A 27,433-nucleotide genomic window follows, 5' to 3' on the forward strand; every position below is an offset into this window, starting at 1 on the left:
AGGACAGAAGGACACCTCTGATCATGTCTTTTAGGGTCACCGCTTATCAGCATTCAGACATCTCGTGAAAGTGTGACAGTTCTTGTATAAACATATACACTACGTCTGTATTCCCCACCTCCTGTATTAAGACCCTTGCCTAGCTTTAAACTAACCCATTGGAGAAGCTGCTTTCATGACATGTAGAATAATTGATTTTGTTTTCAATGCCACCCTCAAAATGGTGCCTGCACTATTTAAATGCCCCCTTTTTTTGGCCTTTCCCTTTAAGTTTTAAGTATAATTATGCACCTTCAAATTACTCTTAAGAAAAAATAAATGGGTATGTTCATGTTTTTCCCTATAAAAATGCCCCTGCTATGCAGATTAAATTGAAGTGTTTGTGCAAAGTGCATATAAATCAACCAAGAACATAAAAAAAAATATATATATATATATATAAAAAAGGTAACATAATCCCTCACTTTCCAGGGGGCTTGAAACCCTGCGTAGGAGACTGTTCCTCGCACTTAGGGGTATGAAAAGCAAGTTTTTGCTCTTGTTGTATTTTCTTTGTATATTATAAACCTTTATTTAACTTGTTGCAGTTTGAAGTAAAAAAAAAAATAAAGAATTAATAAAAAGTATTTCCATTATGTGTACAATATCACCATTAAAATGTTGGCTGCTTAGTATCGAAGCATTTCTCAATCTTTTGTCTGCATGAAGGGCTCGGCAGAGTCCGGGGAGGTTTGGTGATGCTTAAAGTACACGCGTGATCGTGTTAGGATGGTTGCTCCACTGCGGTCCACCAAAAGCGCCCACACGTTTCATCACATACATCCCGGGGTACTGCGAAGACCTTCCTCTCGTAAACTAATAGTTGCAAATCTAATAAATTACAAAAGCGATAAAAACAGGGTTCTGATTAACTTAAGCAAGCACCGCTGTCAAAGTCTATAAACCTTTTGGATGGGTCGGCAGCAGAAGGCTTTCTGGTCTAACAGCAAAATCTATACAGCAACACAAATTGTAGAAGTGGCTTCAGCTGTCGCCTACTTTATCCAGCACAAGGAGGGGTGCGAGTATCCGGTTTCTATTCGTTTCCACAGCGCAGCCGTTCAACACCATCTCATCCAATATGATGTGAACTTTGTCCAGATTAAACATGATCTGGATGATCATCAAGTCAAGGAGAAGTTGGCTTCATTCATGGTTAACATAACACAGCTACACAGTGTGTTTATCAGTAAAATATATGGATCAAATATTACTCATTCTAGTTTAAGGAAAATATGGCATCTCAAAATATCGAGCCAATTTTCTTTTCTTTTTAAAAACAACAAAAAAAAAACAAACCTTGACCCAAACATAGCCCGTGACTGATCACTGGAGAAATCTGTTGAAATGAAGTATTCATAATTCTATTTTGGTGAATAAATCCCTTTATTAGCAGAAGGTAGATGAGGGGGAAATGGCCTAAGACCATGGTTGACAAAGCAAAACATTGTTTCCCGAACAGAGGAGAAATTTGTAATTTGCTTGAAATGGGGTGTTATAAAAGTTAATGTTTTATTTTGACACTTTTTACATACCTAAAAGTATTTAGCCCAAAGAGTGGCCCTCTCTGTGTGTGGAGACCAGCTTGGGCAACAACTCCATATATCAATCCCACCACGCAAAGAACCCATGAAGAAAGCACAAAAATAAAAGGATACATCCAGCTCACTCTGTGAAGTTAAAAATATAAGGCACCGGCAGTTAGCGGGGCTTTTTTTAATACAGAATATATTTCATTTAGTACATTTATATACCGGTACTTCAAATAATGCTTATTTACCAACGTCCTCTGTGGCATTTGTGCCTGCTTCCCTACGGAAGTTACTTGCGCTGCTGGTGCTCGGACGACGCTAAACTCTTTTGGGGTACATTTGTGGTATAAATAGCTGAACTAACTTGTGTTACCACTCCCTTTGGCGAATTGGGGGTTTATCTAATAAAGAGGGGTTTGCTGTTTAAGTGTATGGTCGTGAGCATTCCCTGGCATGTTTCTCCCACCATAATTTGCTGATGCATTGCTACGGATGCCCACGGGGTTAGCTTTTATCTTTAGTTAATAAACCCCTTTCCCGTACAGCCTCCTCCATGGAAAAGGTTCTTTAACGTGCATTAAACCTGGAGAGAACTCCAAGGCTAGAGCCAACGGCCCCCTATGTGGTTTGGCTACCATGCCGCTTTAAGTAGACAGTCGATAGCAGGAAAGCTTCTTAATGAGAGGTAAAAGCTTAGCTTTTTATATTACATATCTTGGTTTTTGACAACCTTAATATTTTTGGTTTATAACATTATTATATACCGGTATATATATATATATACACACATATATACATATACACACGCTATATATAGATATAGATATTTACACACACACTCAAGTGTTACACATACCACTCTACTGAAATACTTATCCAACACTTCCACGAAGTTATGTATGAGTTCAAAAACTGCCATTTCGTTCTACAAAACAAAAAAAAACCATGAACGTCGCCATCCCATTCCTTATTACAGAATCATCTAGAGGTGAAGGCTGTGGGATATGTTAAAGAGGTTGACATCTCGCAATGAATTTAAATTGGACGACTTCTGAACAAAATCTATTCAATTATATACAGATAGATAGATAGGAACAGGTCCCCCGGAGCGCGCAGGGTATAACGCGATCATTTGAAACACATGAAAACACGTTTTACCAGCGAAAAGGGCAGGGCTGTCAAATACAAAAATATATGTGTAAACTATATTTATTTGGGTAATCATCTTCATTTATGATCTCTTTAATCCCACTATGGTCTGAAACTATAATCATTTATTTTTGATTACATGTATGATGTATTCTGCCCCACGATACACAACTGGGTTTACAAAATGTAATATATTTACAAACCACATATTTATTTTGGGAGATGATGCCATCACCATTCCCGTTCTCACCTCGGATTCATCAACGCCGACCACGACGAAGAGAGCTGCGTACTGTCGGTACACCAATTTAAAATCTTTGTACTCTATGAAAGAACACTGAAGGAAAAAGAGAAATTAGCCATCAGGGAGATTCTTGCATTATTGGTAAGCGGTGTTAGAACGAACAGATGAGCGGAGATGGTTTAGTGACGATATGCTAAAAGAACAAAGAGAAATCACATTTATACCACTTTTTATATGAGATACTGAGCGTTAGAAAAGGGTTGTGCTTATTTGCTACCTGCCTGTTAAATATAGCGCTATATTAATTGTTGTTAATATAATACGACCATAGAAGAAGCGGAAGAAAATATCCACCTGGTCCTTGGAACGGGAAATGCACAATTTAATGACCTCAGACTCCAGCAGGGTTCTTTTCTGGACCTCCAAGCGTTCATAGTAACGTGACAGTCTTGTCTGACCTTGCTTGTTAACAATAAGAATGAATTTAATCATCCTGTTTCCTGAAAAAGAAGAAAAAAATGTTTGGATTTATCCAAAGCTGGAGAGAATAGAGAAAATGTTAGCGTTAACTAGAGAAGCAGATACTAAAGATACCAAAAGAATAAGCTCATATTTATCCACAACGACACTAAACACAAAACAATTTTATTAGGATGAATTATTTTCTACGCCTAAAACAATGGTCAGCCTGGCTAATGCCAATATTTCCAATTATTTAGCTGCCAGCCGAATAAAATGTGCTTAAACAAGGAATTTTCTGCGGTTTCCACGTTCTGTTACCAGAAGCGACAGGGGATGGATGATGCGATAGGCGGGTGACATTCACCCGTCAAAAAATGATAAAGAGTGACTCAGTGGGTGTTACTAACATTATGTATTATTATAATTATTAGTATTTGGATACATGATCAGATACAGCATCGGACTACAGTCAACCTCACCTACTGACCCAAACGCCCCAAAAGTTTATACGGCCAAGCGGTCCTCTTATTGGACATAGGGGGTCTATTGGGTAATCACCTTCGGCTAATATGTTTTGCTTTTATACTACATTGGACTAGTATGAACGTATGTATTAAGAATAGAACGCAGACGCATAAAAGTAAAAATAAATAAAAGTGGACCTTCTCTCTCCCCGTAGGAGTCTCTGGAAGCCGAGTTATTTCTACGTTGTTATGCTCGTTCAGGGCCGATGGGGTCACTTGGCTTTACCAATCCCCCACTGGCCATTGGGTGCCAGCCCTCCCAGGGAGCCTCGTACATAAACTTACCTAACTGGCAGGAACAGCTCTAGTATTTAGAACTCCCGTAGCTGAATTCCTGCGGTGTGACGTCACAGGACGGACATGTGTCACCAGGCTGTCTACCAGCACGGAGTAAACTCTTTGGTCGCGAGGAGGGGCGGAGGCACGTGACGGTAGTAGCCTTTGTGACGTCAGCTTTCGGTTTCTGCGCCTGCGCTGTGTCGTTCGCAAGCGGGAGGCGGCGAGCGAGGCCGGTTACCCAGAGTTCCCTGCGGAGCTTACCGGAGCCGGTGGCGTGAAAGATGGCGGCCGACAGGACTGTACAGCGGTTTAGATTATAGAACGGACTGTGGGGTTTCCCCGGGGGTCGGTGGTTTACCGACTTTAGGTTCTTATCTAACCGTTACCGGACACTCACGTGACTGCTGCTAGACAGCTCTTGTCTAGTCATTGACCTACTGGAGCCCCTGGGACTTTACCTAGTAGAATGGAGGATCTCCCGGTCGCCGGAGGGATGGCCGCCTCTCCCAGGCCGCAGGCTGGAGGTTCTGTGCAGGCCCAGCCACAGGGAGTCCCCTCGGACACGGGGTGTGAGCTCTCTGCCCGACCCCCACAGTACACAATCCCCGGTATCCTTCACTACATCCAGCACGAGTGGGCTCGCTTCGAGATGGAGAGAGCGCACTGGGAGGTTGAGCGGGCCGAGCTGCAGGTAGGAGGCCGGGGAGGATCGTTTTTGAGGGGGCGGTAGAGAGGGCTCGGGATGGGAGACGGGGGAGCTGTTTCCGTCCGGACAGGGTGGCCCTATTGGTGGTGATGGTGCCTGTATGAGACGGGGTGTTTGTGGCTGTCTGGCGGCTCCGCGTAGGTGACAGGAAGCTGGGCCGCAGCTGGTCACTCTTAGTCGGCCATATTGGGGTTAGTATGGCAGCCCTTCTGACTCTTGAAGCTTCCAGGCATTTCGAGGAGCGCAGGCCTCACTCCTGCCTTGCGTGGCACTCTGGCCGGGCCTGTACCGAGCAGTCGGTAGACGGGCCGTGTTGTAGGCCGGGGAGCAGCCTGTTGACAGGGTCATTGTCTGGACGACCACCCAGTGGCAGCTCTTTATGACCTTGGGCTACTTGCTTTCCTGCAACTAGCCAAAACAGAACGCTAGCCTGTCAGATAAGGGACTTATTTGTGTTTAGGAGATACCGGTAACTGTTCGTCGCCCTGTCTGTTACATTCTGTATCCTTGATAAGTCGCTCTCGCCCGTTACTCCGCGCCAACTCAACGGTTCCACGAGCGTCTACATGTCGGGATTGGCCCTACATCATGCCGTTAACCCGTGCCGGTGTCACCCATTCGGCTAGTGACGTACCTAGGGTCCTATGGCGGTAGTCCGTGTTTTATTTTGCTTGGGTTTGGGTGAATTTGGCACCGCTTACTGCCAACTCCGAGTCAGCCCTAGTCCCATGCGGTAAAGTCACCGCAGGCGCGAGATAAGACCCAAAACAAATGGATGTCAAGCCACACTTTTCTGTGTCACCTGATAGTTTACGTCACGTAGGTGGGTGCAGAGTATAACTGAGCCCCCCGGAGCGCCATCGATCGCCTAGAATGGTTTAGTTACTGGATATGCCGCCAGATGTAGTAAGTTTAACTATACAAGTCTTGGAGGTTTGTTGTATTTGCCTGTGTTTGAAATCGTCATTTTTGGGCTTGTTTCGGCAAATTAGAAGCGTACTAATTCTGTCACATGCGATGCGTGGAAAAGTCACACAATGCAGAGTGAATTCAGTTCCTTTGCTGTCCAAGAAAGCACAGTGCCCAGCAGTCTGTGCGTTATTGACAGCTTTATGTATAAGTTACTGGGGCAAAGAGAGCGCCTGGCGGACAGTTAGCCCCCCCCTCTGTTTGTGACAGTTTTCGGATGGTCCCTCGCCATCTGGGGCCATTGTCTGCTACACAGCGTAACTTTACTCAAACTAAACGCTGACGGATTCTCCAACCCTTCCCGGAAAGTTGTCGTGTTTTTGTTTTTTTGTGTCTATTCATAAAGTGTTGTGACACATTATGCAACAAATGGTGTTGGGAGTGGTGGCATTCCCGGTGCCTGGGTATGTGCTCACCCACCCCTTCCCCCCCCCCCCTCTAAATCTCCTCTTCTCTCTCATCTCCTCTCCCCTCTTCTCCCCTGTTCCACAAGGCGGTTATTGGTTAAGTAACCGGTAAAAGTCATTACCGCCTATTAAGAATTAGATTTCATTCATTCTCTGTAGTAACCAAGTTGTTAATGACTTAACGGACAGACTGGTATTCTTGCGAGGCATTTTTTCCCCTCCTCAGCGAGTGGGCTGCAAACATGTTACGTGCTTTTTGGAATTGCGAACAGTGGGCCGTTAGTGGTTTATGTGAATGAATGATATGCTTTAGCTGCTCCTTGCTCTTTGATGGCCAAAGATGTTCATTTTGCATTTGGAAATTTGACATAAGTATATATTGTACCCAGCTATACAGGTCACACTTCTCCCCTCCAAATAACTGAATTTAAATAAACGTAGCCGGGGTAGAGAAATCTTTTCTTTCTCTGCACCAATACTTTAACTTAAATTCTGTAATTTAATAAATCCTTGCTGTGCTCTCCTCTGATTAATGAATATATAGTATGAATATATGTATATATAATTATATATGTATTATTTATTATCATTATACTAGTATAGAAATAGGTGGCACTGGTGGGGCCAGAGAGTGCTTTCAGATGGCGTTGGTACCAATTAAGGCAGCGTGCTATTTTTTCCCTATTTAATTTCTTCCTCTTTTTTTTTCTTCACCCTCCCCTTTCCATTCCCTCATTCCTTAACATTGCCATTCATTTGTGTCACTGAACACATCGCCACTTTATACCGAGCGCATGATTCACAGAAAGCTAACGTTATACGCCACCTTCTTCAACTAAATATGAGGTTGTCGCCTGTGCTCTCTCCGAATCCCCTGTAACACTTCATTAGAAAATATACTTAAAACAACTGATTTGTGTCAGTTTACATGTCTTTCTGCTTGCTTAGGCTGTATGGCCCAAGTCTAAAAGCGGAAGAGTTTTCTCTTTGTACAAAGTACAGCCCTGTATACTGTATACACCTGGAGGCTGCCATTGTCGGTAATGTTATAGTTTAGGTGACTCTTCCCTTCTCAACAAAAGCCCACCACTGTTTATGATGCTGATGGACCTCATTAGCAGCTAATTCAATTTGCTGTTTTATGTGAACAGTTAAAGAAATGTATGTTTGGTTTGTGTATAATATATACCTGTGTGTGTGTGTGTATATATATATATATATATATATATATATATATATTACCCACCCCTCCTTGATATTTCCACCTGTTGACACGCAGCATGTAATTCTGAAGGGAATTCCCTTCTCACCCGGCTTTTTATTAGGGATCTCCTAAACCTTTCTAGAGGCAGCGACATACCGTAGGATTAGGGGGCTGTTAATTATTAAGCCCTGTGAATATTTGTATGCATGGTTTATTTAATCACTGGCGTGATAGAGCTGGAGGTCAGTAGTTTTGCGGTACATAAGTATACGGTGCTAAAATAATGGAATATAGGAGTATAGATTAAGGCTTCTCCCTTCTCTGTAAACATGTAAACAATATGCTAGATGGAGTCTGCCTCCTGGGCTAACTGAGATGTTATAATGAGGAGGCTCTGTGTACTTGGTTGTGTGTCTTCTGCTTTAGGTTATCATGTGACCCCCAAACAGTTGCAGAAAATGAGTTCCATATGGAAGAGACTTGGTTCCTTTTCTGCCTCCCCCTTTAATTGTGTTGGTTCTGCTATGTTGGTAACCTTTATTAATGTCGATCTGGCGGAGGATCGCTTACGATCCTGGTGGCTCCGGACATGCTAACCACGCAATGATCTGCTTGTCAGCACATGTGCAGGAAGTACCTGCGCTTGCCGATCCAGCCACACAAGCCGTGTTGTGTTTGAGATGACTGCCTGGCCGTCCGGCGCTCCTCTGTCAGCTGGCAAATGATGGACAAACACGTCTTTGCATTTCTGATAAACGCAATTATAAAAGATCAGACACTAAGCGTGGTGCTGCTGGCATCTCTCTGCTCGCCTAGAGAAAGATTAACTGATAAAGCCGCTACATGCCTTCTTCTGTAGTAATAGTAATACTAGAGGATCGACTTGGCTTTCAGCCAGGTAACCTTAAAATGTGTTTATAGTAGAATACCAACGTTTTTAATTTATATTCAACACAAAAAAACCATCTTAAAGTAAGCTCTTCCTTTTATAAATATCAAGCCCTGCGAATCGGCTTCTAGAACTTCCGGTCCACTCGCTCTTGCGTTTTATGACATTGAGCGATATGTTTTGTTATGGTTCCCGGATGGGTAGAGCGGGTGTATTTAGTGTATTTCATGGGGTAGATTGTGTATGTTTGTGTCCATCCGCATCCTGCAGTAAGTATTGTCTCGAGTGCGGTGTTGGCTTCTGTGTAGAGGCCCCTCTGCAAGGCGCTGTTGGACGTTTCTGGATGCTCTCGGACATGTTTGTTGCCTCCTGGCCCCCGAGTGTACCTTTTTTACTTTCTCACCCGGGTGCCTGGGGAAAACGTAATCCTCTTTTCTTGATGTCTTTATTTAGCTGTTGTATAAAGCAGCTGTTGCAGTGCCAGGCTTATACTATTCCAAGAGCTGCATGATCTGGAACCCGTTATCAAGGCCAGTGCCAAGCTCTCCGAAACCTCACTCCCAAAGCTGTGTGTGTATGTATATATATATATGTATATATATATATATATATATATGTCCCCGCAGACAGTCATGTGATTCTTAATCCTGTCGCCATCGCTAAGTCAATACTCATTAGTGACTTTCCCCTCATTCTATACGTCTTGATGTCCTGTCGCTGCAGTAAGCTATCGCTCCTAACCGACTTTTCGGGCAAACAAATCTAAATCCCTCCTTTTATTTGAATGGGGAGCACTTTGTTGCCGTTGATTGGCTGCGGCCCGTCAGAATACATATTAAAGTACTCGAGTGCCTTAAGATGCACGTCAAGGACATTAATGATGTAGGCTGCGTCTGAAGTGGGCTCCACAGTGAAATGATCTGAATTAGTATGTCTTTACAGGGAAATGTGCTACTGTTTTTTGTATAAAACGCTACATTTGCTGGGCTGTTTGGAACAGAACAGACTTTTCAAATGTATGTGCCGCCAAGTTGGCTTTTTTGTGGTCGGTATACGATGGGTGTTTGGAGGAGGCACAGAGCTACTTGGGGCTATGCAAGGCGCCTCCTGATAAACCAGCGCCCCGGATTAAATGTTTGTGCTGCTTGGGAGATCTCTCTCAGAATACATGTCGGGCGCTTACAGTTTACCTGTTCAACCAGTGTTAAGATCTGTTTGTTTGTTTTTCTCTGTTTCAGGCACGGATAGCTTTTTTACAAGGCGAAAGAAAAGGTCAAGAAAATTTGAAGAAGGATTTAGTAAGAAGAATAAAAATGTTAGAGTATGCTTTAAAGCAAGAGAGGTAAGATCACACAACAAGCAAATCATGGGCATATTATCAAGTTATCTTAGATTGTGGCCCCTTTATCTAAAATAAGTTTTCTGTTTGTAGATTTGGCTTTCTCCCTGCACCCTGTTGGGTTTTTTGGGGCTATTCCAGAGTGTTTTAGTTTACTTCCAATCTGACCGGGCTGGATATTGAAACTAACTTTCATCTTGGCGAATACTCTCCCTAAACGTATTTACAACCGTTTTCAGTTCGAGAGCCCGTTTGCGTGTGTATTTAATCTGGATTAGCCAAATGCGAAGCAGTTCAGTAGACTCTGATGTCTTTGAATATAAATTATAGTTGTGCCAGTTGGTGTTGGCTCGGCTCACCAACTGGAGGAACACAAGCTGGAGCCCTGCCAGCTTTCCCCCGTCTTCATTTGATATTTTTGATTTTGTGTTGGGCAAGTCGACTTTGCCGACACACAGCTTAACGATCCTAGCAGTAGGTTTGTGCCACATCCAACACCTTCCTTAGATTTACGTTACCAGTGGATACTTGTTTCAAAGGGCCAGGTTACTGTCACTGACAGCCCAAGTAAGGCTTAATACATATTAAAGTACTGTATTAGTTATTCTTGGGAGTGGGTTGCTCTGGTGTTCTAAACAGACTCCCACCCGTAGCGTTTGCCAAGAGTGATGGTAAGTATAGAGGTGATCGATGGGGGGGGTCGGTGTATGACGGGATTCTGAAAATCTCCCCATGCGTGTGTAAATTTAAAGAGACCTCTCAGTTATATACATTAAGGTACATACGATGGCTGGAGTATCCCTTTAAGTGATTGTAGTGTTTTAACTAACCCTATTTTTACTGCGGCACTCATGCTCAGATATGTTTTCTTCCCTGGAGATTGCTCTCTACGTTGTTGACAGAGCACTATTGGGCAGCTTAGTGAGCAAGAGAAGCGTTAAACCCATTAAAATAAAATATGCATATATATATATACGTAGTTGACCGTTGCAGTAATGACTTGATGAAATAGTTACTGTACAATATGTCTTAAAATTATTCTGATTTGTTCCTCTTTTTTTTCTTTTTTTTTTTTTTGCTTCAGGGCAAAGTATCATAAATTAAAATATGGAACAGAACTAGGCCAAGGAGACGTGAAGATGCCAGCATACGAATCTGGTGGGCTGCATGTTATATTTCTGTTATAAATCTGTTAGATTGCGTTTGTTAGATTCCAGTAAAGCATGTAATAACGTAGGTGGGGGGCGCAAGTCCCTGCGGAATACGGAGCTTGATGAATAGGTCAAGAGGGACATTTGTCTCTAGCAGATACAAAGAGGACGCATATTAGTTTTATTACTATCGAAATCCATTGAATAAGGGCTTGCTCAGAATGTAAAACATTAACAGATCATTAAGACAGATCAGAAGACCTGTTTTGCTACATCTGGGCATAAAATAGCAACACGTTTTACGCATGACACATTTGTGTCATAGGTAGGAGTGTAACCGGAGTCTTTCTATGTCCGGACACCAGCAAGTCTTCTGTTTCTAAACATGTTTATTGTAATCCTATCGTGTTTTCAAAAAAAGGATAGGAAGAGAAACCTTGTTTGGTATTTTCTGTCGCAGTCTTTATAGCAACACATTGCGAAGGACGATGATTCTTTCTTTATTAGCTCGTTGGTTTCCGCAGTTTGCTGATATAATGTTACCCAGTTACTACGGATTTTCAGCCAGGCTCCATATGTAGTTTAGCATTTGAGAAGTGAAGCTGTGTTTTGGTGGTAGGATCGTTGATCTATATCCTCTTGCTTTTCCAGAAGAAACCAAAGAATCCGAGATTCCCCCAGGGCCTCAAAATAGTCAACTGACCTGGAAACAAGGACGTCAGCTGTTAAGACAGTAAGGACATGTGTGGAAGATTTAATTACAGCCCGCTGACACTTTTACTCCATGCGTAAGACGAAATGACTAGCTCTTTAATTGGCTTGTGTGCTGCCGCTTGGACTACAGGCCGTACGTTTTAATAAAATGAATACTTAACAAACATTCCAGCTCCTTCGCTAAAACATTTTCTCTATTGCTCTGTGTATCGTTATAGGTGGGCCAATGCTTGGCATCCGTTTCTCAATGCAGCTTTACTTAAGTTGCATTGGCATATTTTGTTTTACCTTTAAGACCTTTACTACTGTTTATGGCTGTTTTCTTTTGCCAGCCTCCTCTTCCTGTTGGCTTTTTTTTTTTAAATGCTCAGTTGGTCGCTTTTGTTTCCGTTTCAGGTACCTTCAGGAGGTAGGGTATACAGATACGATATTGGATGTTAGGTCACAAAGGGTTCGCTCCCTGCTCGGGCTGTCGGGCTCAGAACCAAACGGCTCGGTGGAAACGAAGAACATTGAACAGATACTCAATGGAGGGGATTCTCATTCACTTAAACAAAAGGGACAGGAAAACAAAAGGTAAGTGGACCAACCAATCATTTCCATGTCCTGAAGGCCGTATTAATTACATTTGTAGCCCATGATGGATTTGTACCTTTCTGTAAAGCCTACATTTTTTTAATTCTGGACACTCAAACACTTAACTATTTGCGGATGAAAATAATCAAATCATAACCATTACAAACACACCTGTTGTGTATACCATGGGAGCAGCTATCCTATCTTCCTCGATTCACGAAATGCTTGACTATTCCTCCCATGGTGTCATCTCGGAAACTATTACGTTTGTAAAGCCTAGTGAGAAGGGTGAGAACTTAAGGACATGGAATTTACCAGCTAATGTTGGCACTCGCATCGTAACTTTCATTAGTGAAAAAAGTCGTCAAGTACCCTGATTGCCAAACGAAACCCCCCTGCTTAATGCAATCTTAACCAATCGACTTATGGGTACAAACACCCCCATTTGTTTAATACTTCGTGATATTCGCAGTGATAGAGTTCATCCGGATTTGAAACACTGTTTCTTTCGGGCAAACTTGAGCATTTTATACAAATTTTCTGTTAACTGAGGAGGCGATCGGGGAAAAAGAGGGTGAAATGGGTTTTGGGAGAAGGCTGTCAGCAGTAGGGATGAGGAAGACAAATGCAATTTGTATTTTGCTAATATACCATGAAGAACATTTAAATTCTTGATAGTAATTTGTGTGCTTTGTGTTTGGTCACACAACACACTTACAGATCAGAGCACGGAAGGTACATTACATCCATGATATGCCCTGTACTCCATATGATAGCCTTATAAATTACATTTTCGGCATCAAATGTGTAGAGGGGGCCCTGCACGGCCCCTTCAGATTTGTGTATCAGTTTTGCAAATGCATTCTGCAGATTTCCTCTTTTCACACCCACCAGCGCAGTATCTTGCTGGACATGTGTTTAGAAGAACACATCTCCCTGCACACGATATACTCCTCTTCCCGTCAGCTCCAGCGATGGCCCGAGGAACGCTGCGGCTGGGGATCTAATCAGACTTTGTTGTGCATGTATGGCAAGCCCTCCTGTTGGCAATTTCAAGTAGTCAAATCACGCAGTAGGGCTGCAAGTGCTTAATTTTTGTTACGAAAGAATGAATAGGACAGTACTCGGAGTATTTTAAAATGCATTTTTCTATAGTGGGGTTATCGGGGACTAGACTGTTCCGTTCTAGTTTCATCGGCTATGTGAGTGGTTGTAATATGAGCGCTGATTTTATTAATAAAACATAAATATGTTTTTCCACACTAGTTCTTGCATTGACAAGCTGTAAAGGGAAGTGGAAATTATGTTAATGAATAATGCATTACAGTTCCCCCCTTGCCTTTTTATTTATGGTGCTTTGTTTATCAGATCCAGGATTTTTAGTGTAACATCGGTATATTTAGGAGTTTGGCTGGAATTGAGGGCTTTATAGGTAATAATTACATTACAATTTCTACATATTTGTTTTTCCTCCATGAAATGTTAATACTTTGTTGTTGATGTAGGAACTCCGGTGATGTCCTGGAAACATTTAATTTCTTAGAAAGTGCTGATGACAGTGATGACGATGACGAGGGTGACCTTATAGAGGATGTCACAGATGGCAAAGACCAACAACGCATAAACAAAAAGCATAAAGTGAGCTGGCTTTTTCTCTTTTTAAACATGTGGAACTGTGTCGCGCGTCGGCTAAAAGTGGAGGGCTCTTCCATACGCTTTCACGTACCAGCTGCCGCGTGCCAAATTTAACTAAGTATTTGGATTACTCTAGGGGGGGATAGAGATCTAATTTTGCTCTTTGACAAGCTGGGGTGAGATCATGTTTATGAAAACCATGCCTAGCAAAACAGCGATGTGTGGAAATCGGCAAAAAGGCCCAGATAATGCTCAGACAACAGGGTTAGATTTGATGAAAGTGCTTTGTAATCTGAGATACACACTAAGATTCTGGATCTGTGGGGTTATATTTCTCTTAGCACCGTGCACTCCCTGCCGCTATTCTTTATCAGCACAGCGGATGCTTTCTAGATGATAATTCTTAGAGATCAAAAAACACTTGGGGTATAAACTGTTAAACTTGAGGGTACAGAGCAGACCCGAGTGAGAGTATGAAGAATTGTCACCTCCACCACCTTTTCAGCTGTAGCTCTAGAAAAACTAAAATATAATCATCCCGGACTAACTACGGATCACTGCACGGTATGTACTGACAACCGAACATCTTTTAGCCTAAAGGGTTAATCGCGGTAAAATGCCAGTAAAATTGGCTCACGGACACGAGGGCAAAATGGCGGTAAAATTGCTTCTAGGGCGTGACACTGGTTATCAATCAAGTATATTCAACAGGGTATTTTACTTGGAAGGTAAGCGGCTATTTTACTGTTAATTTAGCTTCAAAAAGCCGTTTCTGATCTCTCCCGTTTGAAAACAATGCGATGACATACCGTGTTACTCGTTATCCAAGTCTGTCCTATTATAGAGATACCACACGAGGTCTGCGGAACAGTGGTAAATATTGTCCAAACAGCTGTCGTTTCACGTGTCTGTCATTTAATGCCACACTACTCAGAAAAACAACTTGTTATTGCTCTCTTCCAATGCTATTTGCAAAATATTTCTATGTCATAGTGACATTGTCAGTGACTGCCTCGCATGTGAGCTGTCTCTCAGTGATATAGTTATTTATAGTAGTATTGTATTTGGGATTTTTTTTCATGCCACGTGATAGAGTACTGCTGTAACGTGCCGCTGTAACTCCCCATTTCCCACCGGTACAGATTGGCAATGAAGGTTTAGCTGCTGAACTGGCGGATGACACAGAAGAAGCGTTAAAGGAGTTTGACTTTCTGGTGACTGCGGAAGATGGGGAGGGTGCTGGAGAAGCCAGGAGCTCTGGAGATGGAACAGAATGGGGTAAGAACTAATCGCATTGTGCCGCTGGAAAGGCCAGAAGTCCCCCTCATCCAGAACAAAACCATCTTTGTGCTACACCGGTCCACAAGGTGGAATAGCAACTGAAGCAATCACTAAAATGTAATTAACAATTTCAAGAATCACATGTTTGTGGTTGTGACAGTACTTCATATTTAGGCAACGGAATATTTGTCTTGATTATTTTTCAGTAAATTGTTAGTCATAACTTTTAAGATACTCTTTATGTAAAAGCATCCTAGCGTGAACATCTATATAATCTTACTTGCAGTGTATAGTCTAAATATCAGTTGTGCCTAAGAAGCTAATTGCACATTGTAGGGTGAGTTTGTAACTTACCTTTTAGATAATATGATAAAAAAATGGTATCTGAAGAAGGCCTTTCTTGTTGTGAAAAAAAACCCATATAATTTGTGTGGGTACACTAAATGAGCGAGGAGAAAATTACATCTAAACACGAGCACCACAAAAGTGTTAAAACAGCCTCGGTCCCAAAGGGTACAAAAAGTAAAAAAAAAACAAAAAAAACAGCCTGGTCCTTAAGGGGTTAAAAACTTGTATTTAATCTGGTACCAGTTTTAGAAGTAGCCTTTTTAGAGGTTCGTGTGCCACATATTGACAATCATTATACTACAGGAACTAGTTCTCATGGCAAGGTCCTGGTGTAAATTCAATAAGCATCCATTACAGTACATTAGACACTGTATTAAATGGACTCCAACATTCATTGAAAACTGCGGTTTTTAATCTTGGAAAAATGTGTAATCTTCTGGTACTTATAGGGTAATGTTGTCATGTGTCATGACAGCTTTCTTTATCCCCTTTGTGACAGAAGACACTTTTTACAGACATTTTCTCATAATGTAGAGAAAATGTTCCTAGAAGACCCATGACGTACCTTGCATGTCATGGGTAAAAAATGCCCCTGCAATTGTGGGGGAGCTGCTCTGTCCCAGGGAGTCTAGGTTGACAAGACCGGATCAAAGGTGCTTCCAGGCAAATTGTCAATTAACGCTCTGTTGCTCATCAAACTGACCAATAGGAGTCATTTGATCATTATGACTTGATGACCCCTCCCCTCTCATTTGTCTCAGCTGTCGGAAAGAGGTTATCAAAGGTAAAGAAAACACACAAATTGTGAATAAAAAAAAAAACCAATGTATTCTTTGAATACATAATTATTAGATCCCTATCACTTATTCTAAGTTTAAAAGTTTTTGTTTCTGTTCACCCACATACCACGGGAAAGAAATCAACTGTAATTTGTTTGACGTGTTGCAGTAAAACTTTGCTTTTTGAATTTTTAATAGGCTCTAAAATGGTTAAATAAAAAGTGTTAAAATGCCCCTAGTAAAATATATTTTGGTTTGTCATCTTTCAAGTAATATACTTTTTGTCCAGCAGTTTTGTTTTTTTCTAGCTGCTACTGGAGTCCAACTCCTAACACATCACATTTAATTAAAAATAATAGTTTGGAAACCGCAATGCACGTCTTCAATATTTAGCTTTGTAACTACCAAAAGTAATGAAAACACCAGGTTATGAGGTGTTTCCAGAGTAAAATGACCTATTAGCTGTAGCATTAACAATACCCTCCACTGGAACTAAGGGGCCTAAGCTTGAAAAACAACCCCAAACCGTTATCTCTCTTCAACCAAATGTTACAGCAGACGCTATGCATTCCGGTAGTTGGCGTTCCCCTGGCATCCACCAAACCCAGATTCGTCCATCAGACTTCCATGCGAAGCAGGGTTAATCGCTTTAGAGAATACGTTTCCACTGCTCCAGTGGCGATATGCTTTGCCCCACACCAGCTGACACTTGGCATAGTGATCTTTGGCTTATGTTCAGCTGCTCTTCCATGGAAACACATTTCATGAAGCTCCTCACTCACATTGCGAGTCCTGATGTAGACACTTATGAGAACAGGATGAAATGTTGTGGTAAACACGATGAGTGTTTTTGGGGTATATGAGTGGATTCTGGTTGTTGGACACGTTCGGTGGGTGCACTACAGCTTAAAATTGACGAGGAAAGTCAATGCGATCTTATCTGTCTTTAAGGGTCTAACAGAAAAATGTCTTTAACAAAAAACGAAAAACAAGCATTTCAAAACTGGAATTACTTAGTGCCAATGGGTAATTATATTGTCCTTGCAGTGCGCCATCTCCTTGACTAATTATCGATGGCTAGTTGTCATGGTCCTTGTTGAGAATCACTTTGCTATAAATGGTTAATCATGTTTACATTTGTCTTAAACGGAAGTCTAAAACATAAAATGCAGTGCTATGTACAGCAATGCAGGTTACGACAAAAACCCCGGCCACCAATCCATGGCAATGCTAATAAAGTCGCTAGGCAGTCTTCAACGCTGGGTAGTTTAGACTGAGCCATTCTGTTTACCACTTGTGTTTTGATAAATCAGGCTGTACACATAGAACTGGTTATTATACAGCTGCCTGTAAACATTTTAGTATACTGTTCTAAAAAGGAAAGTCTTTAAATCTCATAAATGATGGCAGGACGTCTCCTTAGTCCCTCTCTGTGTACTCCTGCTCTGTGTGTGCCCTGTTTACATGAGTGCCTCTCCAAAATATCATCCTTTTGCTTTCTTGCATGTCTAATGAAAGTTGGTATCTCTATTGTTTTACCGTTTTCACGATAAACCTATCGTTAATCTATTAATCTGTTTATTCCCTGGGAATACAGCTTTTTCTCACACTCTGTGCATCTTTTCATTTAACGTTCCAGTGGACGATGTGCCTTTCACCTTAGTTCTCTCCCAGATATTTAACCCCTGATCTCCCTTTTAATTAAAAGCGTCGCTAACGTGCTGACCTGTGCTCTCTTTCTTACTAACATGCTGCATGCAGACAAGGATGTCCTGTCCCCATCTGCAGAGGTTTGGGATGTAGACCAGGGTCTGATTAATAAACTCAAGGAGCAGTACACGAAGGAGCGCAAGGGAACAAAAGGGGCCAAGAGTAAGTGGAGGTTCTTCCTGATCTCATGGTATTGCCCATGTCCCTGTGTGTTTTCATTGAGGCTCGTGGCATGGTGATGGACGCCAGTGATCCTTTTTGACCCACTTGGTGGTTGCTGTACCTTTTGGGAAGTAAATTTACATAATTTGTTATAATAATTTCCAAAGAATGGGTCCTTCCAATGTCCATTGGTTGTAGAGGTGGTTAATGCGCAAATTATGAAGATGTGTCTGGAAGTCAGGGGGTAGTTAACACTCAGTCCCGCTAATATTTTGTGCGGGTAGCCTTGATCGTCTTATATGATAACTGTCAATGTCATGCAACATTCTAAGTATTTCATATTAAAGTGAAGAGTGAACTTTCTGAGTAATTTTGCCTGCATCAATATTCTGTTTGGAGTAACCAAAAATGAACTCAAATGGTTGCTGAAGCGTGTATGGCCAGCAAGCAAAATCTCAACATGTGATACGGCCAAGATCACGTGTTCAGTGCAGCCTTAAACCTTTCCCGACACGTGGGTTACCCGATGCTGGAGGAGAGGAACATCATTGCACATCTAACAATCTGTTGTCCAACAAGCACTTTATCTAATATGCAACTACGTGAAAACATAATGCACAAATGTATTTGATTATTTTTTTTTAATCTAATACTAGCAAAAATGGTGGAAGTTGCTTTTTAAATGTGTAATACTGAATTCCAAGAAATCCTCTTAAAATCTTTCCTCTTGGAGAAAATGATGTGCCAACCTTGTGAGCATATGATGCTTCAATACTATGCAAGCGGCAATGGTAGAGCGACTGACTTCCAGTGGTTGACTAATGTATTAAGAATTAAAATAATTGAAACCGTAAGTCACGTCTAATTGAAACTTTAATACATCACACTGATGCATCTGTTTGGTATCTCTACAAGCTTTCAAAGTACTTCTCCAGAGGTACATCCCTATCCTATCAAAATTGGATGCAATGGATCTTTATCGCCTCTGGTTCATAGATATTTGGCATTGGTTTTTATGGGAACGAGGATGATACAGTTTGAAGAAAGCTTAGAGTTTGCCTCTAGTCTGGCTCTCCACTGAGCTAAGGGTCTCATAGAAGTAATTCCCCCCACCCCCCACCGGCTCTTGAAATTGAGAGATGAAGCTATGTCTTGTGTCTTAGATGTTTTGAAACTATCCCACCTTTCATATGGTACCATCATATTCATATGGATCAGAAGATGATCTGCAGTTTTCTGTAGAAGACACAAACCAGGAATGTTTTAATCGGAGATTATACACCAACACTTGAAAGCAAGTGAAGTTGGAGGATGGCAGCTAACCTTACTTCTCTATTTTTCAATTTAGAATAACAATTGATATGTCCTTTAAATCTATAGCGTGGGTTTGATCATGAAAATAATATATACAAAATATAACATGCTTCAATTACAATAAACTGTCTTTTATAAAGTTACGATAGCTGTGTATATATATAATCTCTATATGATCATTCACCAAGTAAGATTTTATGTTTGTTTTATAAGTGATTTGAGCTTCTGAAAAATATTCAGCATAATGGTTTACAAGGTTTAAGTATATTAAGCTATAATTCTGTTCTCTTGTCTTTTAGGGGTAAACAGGACAAAACTCCATGACATGATTGCGGACCTGGGGGATGAGGAGCTTGCTCACATCCCACCAGGTATTCTAAACCCATCACGGACGCCCTCCAGAATAACAGATCATGAAGGTGGAAGAGCTGAAGAAGGTAGTAATCCTTTTGGAAAGATTCTTAATGTTGCCTCCGATTGATGTGTCTGTGTATATGATGCCTAAAATAGTGAAACAAGGTGAGGCAAGCGCTTTACCTCCCAGATAGAATATGAAGACTTAGTCTATACGGAAAACAGCACCCTGGCGATTTAAGCTGTTGTGTCCTAGAATTCTTCACAATCTTTCCAAAAAAGTATTTGCATTGTTCACATAACCCAAGAAATGTGTTAAAACATTCTGAATGATCCGGTATCCAATATGAATATCTTCAAGACCTTCTGTCACATTGATATATTGGGAAATGTGTATGGTGTATAGATTGTTAACCTAGTTCATTATTTTAGTCTGCAACCTGTGCTATTCTTCATAACTAAAATCTTTAAATGTGCTGTTCCACGTAGACCCCCCAAGCTTTCGTAGATTTTTATATTATGTACTACCATGGTATGTATCTTAAATAAACATATTGCTTTTTTAAGTAACATCGTTTTGCTGTATTTTCTTGAAAACCGTTTCAGCAGAGCCTCTTAATTCTGTCTGCCTGCCCATCTCTGAAGTCACAGGAGGGCTGTTACCTTTAAAGTCTTCTAGTTTAGAGAGCTCCCTCTCTCACGCCTAGCACACAAAACACTTCACTCAATCATACGCATTCCCCACTACTGTGTTTCAGGATCTGTAGAGCTTTGCTGTTTCACATGCATGAGCGTGAATTCCAGGTTGGGGTGCCTGCAGATGAGGCGCAGGGAACCTTTTTTCTGCCAAGGACCATTTGGATATTTATAACATCATTCGCGGTCTATAGAGAATGATCAACTTAAAGATTAGCCCCACATTATATATTTTTCCTGCCACCCAGGCCCCTTTTTTAGTATTGATTTATGTGATGCCCCCAGCCAGCACGCCCTTGTGCATTGACCCCAGCCAGCCCCACATTGTGTGTTTATGCCATCCAGCCAGCCAGCCCCCCCCCTTTAGTATCATGTCAACCTCAGCACCCAGATTGGATCCACAGGATCTGCCCAGACTGGAAGCATAGGGCTTGCTATCTTTGCCTCAGCCAGACTCTCTGCACCTTCTCTGCCTCATCCAGCCTCCATGTGCCATGCTTTCTGCCCACCCTTACATCCACACACATTAATTCACAAATATTTACTTATTCACAGATATTCCCTCGTCCGCAGAGCCTCATTCATTCCCTCGTCCGCAGAGCCTCATTCATTCCCTCATCCGCAGAGCCTCATTCATTCCCTCGTCCGCAGAGCCTCATTCATACACCCTCCTCCACCCCCTTACCTTAACTGCAGATCTCTCTGCTGCTTGCAGACTTCCAGAGGGACGGCTGCTTACCTCTGTGTTGCTCATACGCTGTGCGAACAACTTCTTCTGTACCGCCGATGGGAAACAGGAACGGAGCAGGGTGATGTAATTTGATGGTTCCTGCTTCCCCTGGGCAGTGCAAGGGACGTTGCTTTCACAGGTAAGCAGAAGGCCCCGCGGAAGTGATCGCAAACAGACTCGGTCACAATTGCGACCGCAGTTCCTGCCACTTTTGTCCCGAGGGCCATATCAAATGATTTTGGGGCCGGGCGTTCCCCACTCCTGCTGTATATGGTCGGACTGCGGTGATGTAATACATAGAAGAGGGTTTTGGGGGTATGAAAGGACTCTGTTTCTAGTCAACTGTAATATACATCTAAACATAGTTTTTAAGACGCCTGAGTTTTTTTTATTTTTATTTATTTTACTTCTCTCTACACAATGCAGACCATATAGCCCCCCATGGGTGGAACAGCACATTTAAATGTATCTCTTGATGCAACAATTCTTAGCAGATTTCACATTTGTATTTGGGGAAACTGTTCACCATAGATGATGATAGTGATAGGAACACCAGGATGCCAGTTTTGTTTTCATGAGGACGTCATAAAGGCTATCTCTATTTCAACAGATGGTGTTATGGCTCCTGTATTTTTCTTTTTATAATAATGTATTATGATGTCTTGTAGCTGAGCCCATCACATTTCCATCTGGAGGAGGGAAATCATTCATCATGGGCTCAGAAGATGTTCTGGAGACTGTCTTGGGACTTGGTGACCTGGCAGACCTTACTGTAACTAATGATGCAGACTACAGTTATGATGTAAGCGGTGTTTAGGTTTTAGTAACTTACTGATGCTTAACAAGATAATTAAATTGACTTACCATGGGTGTTGACCAATGCTTGGCTTACCATTAAAAAAATTAAAATAAAAAAAAATAATTATTTCTACAATGTCAACCTAAACTTCTGAATGAAAAGTATGCATCAAGCCAATAGTTAACATGAGACTGCAAAAAGAACCCAATGCCTTGATTGATTCCAGTCCAGGGGCAAACGCATATAGGGGGGGATTCTGCAGAAGGGGCCACACAGCTAACATTTGCAATCACAAGTGCTTGTGTCTGCTGGTGTCTCTTTAATTAGGCCAAAGACAAATGAAGGGAGATATATAAATAAGGGTAAAGATCTAGCGGATTGCTTAAATTTGTTTTCGCAGAGAAAGGGAATGGGGTCTCCGAAAACAAGATATAGCATGTGTGTTTAAAGTTCTACTTGAACTCTCCAAAATAAAAACCGATAAATCCATGGGACCCAATGGGTTACACCCAAAGTTATTTGAGTATTCTGACAAAACCAATAACAGGCTTATTTAACCAATCACGGTTGATAGGACTAGTTCCAGAAAATTGGAAGTTGGCAATTGTTGTACCACTGAACAAAAAAAATTGACTACAGACCAGTAAGTCAACAGTATTTGGGAAATTAATGGAAACCACGATAAAGCAGCATTTGATTGTTTAATATCTCGGTGTAAATGGTTTGAAAGATCAGAAATGGCAAATACTGCAGCGAGAGCTACACAATTCACTCAAAAGTTCCACAAATGTCAGTTATGTGACCAAACTACTACTCCTCTATAGATGCCGTCCAATAAGGATGCCTTCAGGAAGACATGGAACCCTAAGTATACCCTGCGCAGCCACTTTGATGGCGTGCGGGCGCTGGCATTTCACCCAGTGGAGCCTGTTCTGGTTACAGCGTCCGAGGACCATACCCTGAAATTATGGAATCTGCAGAAAACTGTACCTGCCAAAAAGTGAGTGTGTATGTGAAGTGCACTGTATAGTTTTTATTTTTTTATTATTAGTTTTAACCATATATATTTCTTTTAGGAGTGCCTCCCTAGACGTGGAACCTATCTACACATTCAGAGCCCATGTGTAAGTAATCAGAGTAGTTCCAGGGTTGATTGATAATTAGTGGGACTCGTATTATTGTGAAATATTCATGTAATGTTAAATTTGCACATATCAGCTTCTTAAGTCATTTCTTTATACCTCTTCTCCCATTTGTGGGAGAGGCAGCAACTCTCTCTTTAGTGAATTAAGCCCACAGTTTCCAGCAGCAAAACAAGTGCTGACATACAAGAATTCTCCAAGTTTTATTGGTGCCCCTGAGCCGTTACTTTGTGTAATAATATCTGAATAGACTTTAAACGAGAATAAATTGTGGCACTTTTCACGCCTCTTGCCTGGAAAGATAGTGTGCTCTGTGGTCCAGGAGTCTCGTTTTACTTGCTGTGACTCTGGTTACCAAAACACTTAGCGTTTGAGATAGAAACCCCCAATGAAATGGCCCGTCAGTTTGCGTGCTATCAGGCAATGTCATTATGTTCCTGTATTCTTGGACACTTGAGTTTTGATGGCCTGATGAGGAGCAGATGTTTACCTGACATCACCTTGATTTGTAGTGGACCTGCCCTGTGTTTGGTGGTGAGCAGTAATGGAGAGTACTGTTACAGTGGAGGGGTAGATGCAGCAATACAGTGCTGGAAAATGCCGAGCCCCAATGTGGATCCATATGATACTTACGGTAAGAAGTGGCACCAGGTACCTGCATTGCTAAAACTGTAATAACACCTCATTGTACCGGTTTCCAGCAGCAAAGCCTGATAAATGCAACTGAATTATTTCATGGCATTAAACTAGCAGCTTAAAGTAGGACACAACATACCGGGGGTGCTAGGTCGCCATGACGGTTTGAGACCACATTCTGGAGCCCAGGGTTTTGCATGACAAGGGGGTGTAAAGACTTGCCAGGGGTACTATCGTGTATCCAGCACGTTGAAGTGGGTGCCCCTGCAGGAAAGCATAGGGTGCCAGACTCACGATGGCTTAAATTAAGTAGCGGCGTGCCAGGTCTCCACGAGGTAAGAGGGGCAGGGAGAGGAAGTGTGTATGTGTATAGTGTAGTATACGTGTGTATATGTTTTTAGTATTTTCAGCTTATTAAATGGATTAATGCATTCAATAATTTATCAATTCTTTATGAAATTCCTAAAGATAAAAGGTATCTATGATATTAAAGTAAACATATAACACCAGAAAAACTGTCCACTACATTTTTTGACTAGCTCCTAGATCAGGGGCGTCCAAGCTGCGGCACTCCAGCTGCTGCAAGACTACATCTCCCATCCTTCTCAGCCAGCCCCTTAGCTGAAAGAGCATTATGGGAGATGTAGTCCTGCAGCAGCTGGAGGGGCGCAGGTTGGACGCCTCTGTCCTAGATCCAAACCAAACCCCTGGCTTCAAGAAATAGATCTTTTTATCTGTATTTTACACCAGTCTGCTCGCCATCTAAACATCCATACAATCCTTCCCATCCAGGCCCATCAGCTGGAAAACTGAGCCAACAAACAGGTCCATATATTTACAGGTTCTCATGCCGAGACGCTCAGTGTCCCCATTATTGGGAGAAGCTGTTTGGGCTCGGTCACGCTGTATGGAATAGTCAACGTCCGCTTTTTCACTGGGAAGAGCACCCCATCGTTTGCTTTGTGTGTACTATATAAGAAACACCTGTTCCTGAAATGCAGGGATGGGCGAGAGAGGTAGTCCGGTGGCTGGAGGGAAACGCATCTAGATGCAGTGCAGTGTAACCATCTTGTGTTTCTGTACAGATCCAAGTGTTCTGGCTGGCACGTTGGTTGGACACACGGACGCTGTGTGGGGTCTCTCTTACAGCGGTGTTAAAGATAGATTGCTGTCCTGTTCGGGGGATGGCACTGTGCGGTTGTGGAACCCACCACAAAGTGTTGCTTGCGTTGGCACATACAATGGAAATAAAGGTAAGTAGACCACTAGCCAAAGTCCAAAATACACGTGATCTACTAAAGGTTGGCAGTGGCTGTCGCCACGTATTATTTAGGGGAAGCTACCAGCTTGTTATACGGCGGGAAAAAAATAAATATATATATATATATATTTGTCCTTTTTATGCATTAACACAGCATGAATTTTAGTAGTAGTACCTGTTTTTAACAAATACCTGTTTGCCGTTCATGCTATTCCTTTCAGTTATCAGTAGAAATCAGTTTTTGTTTCCTGTGCATTTTTCAGTTTCTAGGTAAATAATGGAGTTTTTGCCCCATACAGTGTTTGGCGCAGGTGCTAGTTCTGTAGTAGTTTTTTTGCCTTTCCCTTCCGTGATATAATGCAGTATTCCTGTGTTCTGTTACTGCTTCTAGAACACGGCATTCCCACGTCGGTGGATTTTATTGGCTGTGATCCAGCCCATGGAGTGGCCTCTTTCACCAGCGGTTGCATTGTTCTGTATGACTTAGAAACGACACAGCCGCTGCTGCAGCTATCTGTGCCCTCCGACTGCGGTAAGTTTGCTGCAGCCAACCTCATCAGCTGTTCCTGTCTGTCTTTACCGGTATGAAACATTACGTTTGTGTATTTTATTTTTTTTTCTAGGCCCCCTGTTTTCTAGCCACATAAATAAGGTTGTGAGCCATCCTACTCTTCCAGTTACCATCGCCGCGTATGAGGACCGGCACATAAAGTTTTTCGACAACAAGTCAGGTATGTACGGTGCTAGGGAATGCCCTTCACCTAGAAGCCAACATCTTTCGTTCATAGTGAAAACATAATTGTGTTTTGGATCAAGATTTTAGATGAGCTTCTAAAATCCTCGCTTCAAATCAGGGCTGCCCAGAGCTTCACGCGAATCCCGGGCTTTTGTGTACTGAAACACACTAATAAAAGAGATTGGTGCTGTCAAGGTGGTTACAAAAAAGGCACAAAGCGTGAAACGGTCCTCTAGAAGAAGGGTAAAGTAGCATCTGGTGAGAACACGTGGCTTACTAGCCTAATGGCTAATATCGTGGGTGCAACCCCGCCCCAGATACCAAAATGCCAAAACATTTGAGTATATGAATTTATGGACGCACAAAACAAAATTGTGGCCTGTCAGTAATTAGTTCTGTGTAAGGAATCTGATAAATACTTGAATATTTTTCCAGGCTTTTGGTTAGTATAGCGTGTAGCATGTAGCGTGTAAGAACCAGTGACCTGTGCATTTTATGGATTTCTACACTTCATGGTTGGTTGCAGGGAGGACGATTCATTCAATGGTGGCTCATCTGGATGCGGTGACGAGCCTTGCAGTGGATCCCAACGGAATCTACCTGATGTCTGGCAGTAAGTGTGATGCGTTGGAGATTCTTCATCCGTTTTCTATTAGATTCCTGCTTTACATGCGCTTTCTTAAACTCTAGATTATACACCTGGGGTCTTCATGTCTGTGTCTTAATGAAAAATGACTTGGTATCATTTTCATCTATACATTGTGCCGACAAACGTATAGAAAGAAAAGCCGCCGACTTGGGCTATGGAAAACCTTTTAGGTTTACTATTGCAGGGTATTTAAATGTATGTATTGTAGTGGAACCTGTATACACACTTATATATGGCACCCCTTCTTTGCCTTATGTTAAAAATCATATTGATGAAATAGCATTATAGAGCTTGACTTGATAAGTTCATTTGGGTTGCGGTTTCATAAAGGAAAGTGCGTTGAGATGTTTAAACATGCTGCAGACTGTTATGGTTTAGTGAATAAACCCCTCCATTGTTTTTGAAGGTAGTCTACCTGGTAATATATACTAAAATATTTGGCCAAGTAATGCAAGTAATACGCTGCATTCAGTCCACTATTAACTAAGAGCACCATTTTTTTTTTTCTACCAGGCCACGACTGCTCCATCCGGCTGTGGAACCTGGACAGCAAGACCTGCGTTCAGGAAATCACCGCTCACCGCAAGAAGCTCGATGAGTCTATTTACGACGTTGCCTTTCACCCATCCAAAGCGTTCATTGCCAGCGCCGGAGCGGATGCCCTCGCCAAGGTCTTTGTGTGAACTCCCGGCAACCAGAAGCCGCCGGTGCGTCTGGGACTCGTGGAAAGGGGGCGCTGGGTGTAATTTTAAGTAACACTTCAAACATCACTGCCATTCCCCCCAACCAACACTACATGGCAGAGCTCCGTCTGCAGGACAGGAATACCGCTTACTGAGCAGCAGGCACCCTCTTCCCCCAGATCCTCATTTTTGTAAGGCAGGGCTGTGATTACTGTAATTAAACTGTTTTTAGATATTTTTTTCCTTTGAACAGTAACATATATATATATATATATATATATATATATATATATATATAATATAGCATCTACACGCACACGCCTGGTTTTAATTT

The 27,433-nt window shown here is 42.0% G+C and overlaps 2 protein-coding genes across 2 annotated transcripts; one reads left to right on the top strand and one right to left on the bottom strand.

The window, feature by feature from the left end:
* Positions 1-1,023: 1,023 nt before the first annotated feature.
* Positions 1,024-3,456, bottom strand: LOC149284063 (AP-4 complex subunit sigma-1-like). The gene is made up of 5 exons (XM_089497254.1): positions 3,319-3,456; positions 2,971-3,057; positions 2,428-2,496; positions 1,698-1,709; positions 1,024-1,152 (listed from the first exon to the last, which is right to left on the bottom strand). The coding sequence occupies exons 1-5, from the start codon at positions 3,454-3,456 to the stop codon at positions 1,024-1,026; spliced, it is 435 nt and encodes a 144-aa protein (XP_089353380.1).
* Positions 3,457-4,695: 1,239 nt separating this feature from the next.
* Positions 4,696-27,099, top strand: LOC149284064 (striatin-3-like). The gene is made up of 17 exons (XM_089497181.1): positions 4,696-4,920; positions 9,643-9,746; positions 10,828-10,901; positions 11,546-11,627; positions 12,005-12,184; positions 13,690-13,822; positions 14,962-15,097; positions 19,713-19,850; positions 21,862-21,995; positions 22,817-22,992; positions 23,069-23,116; positions 23,647-23,768; positions 24,856-25,023; positions 25,423-25,563; positions 25,655-25,762; positions 26,294-26,380; positions 26,930-27,099. The coding sequence occupies exons 1-17, from the start codon at positions 4,696-4,698 to the stop codon at positions 27,097-27,099; spliced, it is 2,226 nt and encodes a 741-aa protein (XP_089353307.1).
* The last annotated feature ends 334 nt before the right edge of the window (positions 27,100-27,433 follow it).

The sequence above is a fragment of the Sceloporus occidentalis genome, unplaced genomic scaffold (genome assembly GCF_023333645.1).
Source record: "Sceloporus occidentalis isolate IW3139 unplaced genomic scaffold, rSceOcc1.0.p SCAF_100, whole genome shotgun sequence".
NCBI lineage: Eukaryota > Metazoa > Chordata > Lepidosauria > Squamata > Phrynosomatidae > Sceloporus > Sceloporus occidentalis.

What these genes read in the sequence shown, in the direction of transcription:
- LOC149284063 (XM_089497254.1), bottom strand. Translation starts at nt 3,456, where the DNA reads ATGATTAAATTCATTCTTATTGTTAACAAGCAAGGTCAGACAAGACTG. An exon ending in TTTCCCGTTCCAAGGACCAG is followed by an intron (nt 3,058 to 3,318) that starts GTGGATATTTTC and finishes TTTTTCCTTCAG; the next exon opens with TGTTCTTTCATAGAGTACAA. An exon ending in TCGGCGTTGATGAATCCGAG is followed by an intron (nt 2,497 to 2,970) that starts GTGAGAACGGGA and finishes TTTGTTTTGTAG; the next exon opens with AACGAAATGGCAGTTTTTGA.
- LOC149284064 (XM_089497181.1), top strand. Translation starts at nt 4,696, where the DNA reads ATGGAGGATCTCCCGGTCGCCGGAGGGATGGCCGCCTCTCCCAGGCCG. An exon ending in GCATAAACAAAAAGCATAAA is followed by an intron (nt 13,823 to 14,961) that starts GTGAGCTGGCTT and finishes CCACCGGTACAG; the next exon opens with ATTGGCAATGAAGGTTTAGC. An exon ending in AATCTACCTGATGTCTGGCA is followed by an intron (nt 26,381 to 26,929) that starts GTAAGTGTGATG and finishes TTTTTCTACCAG; the next exon opens with GCCACGACTGCTCCATCCGG.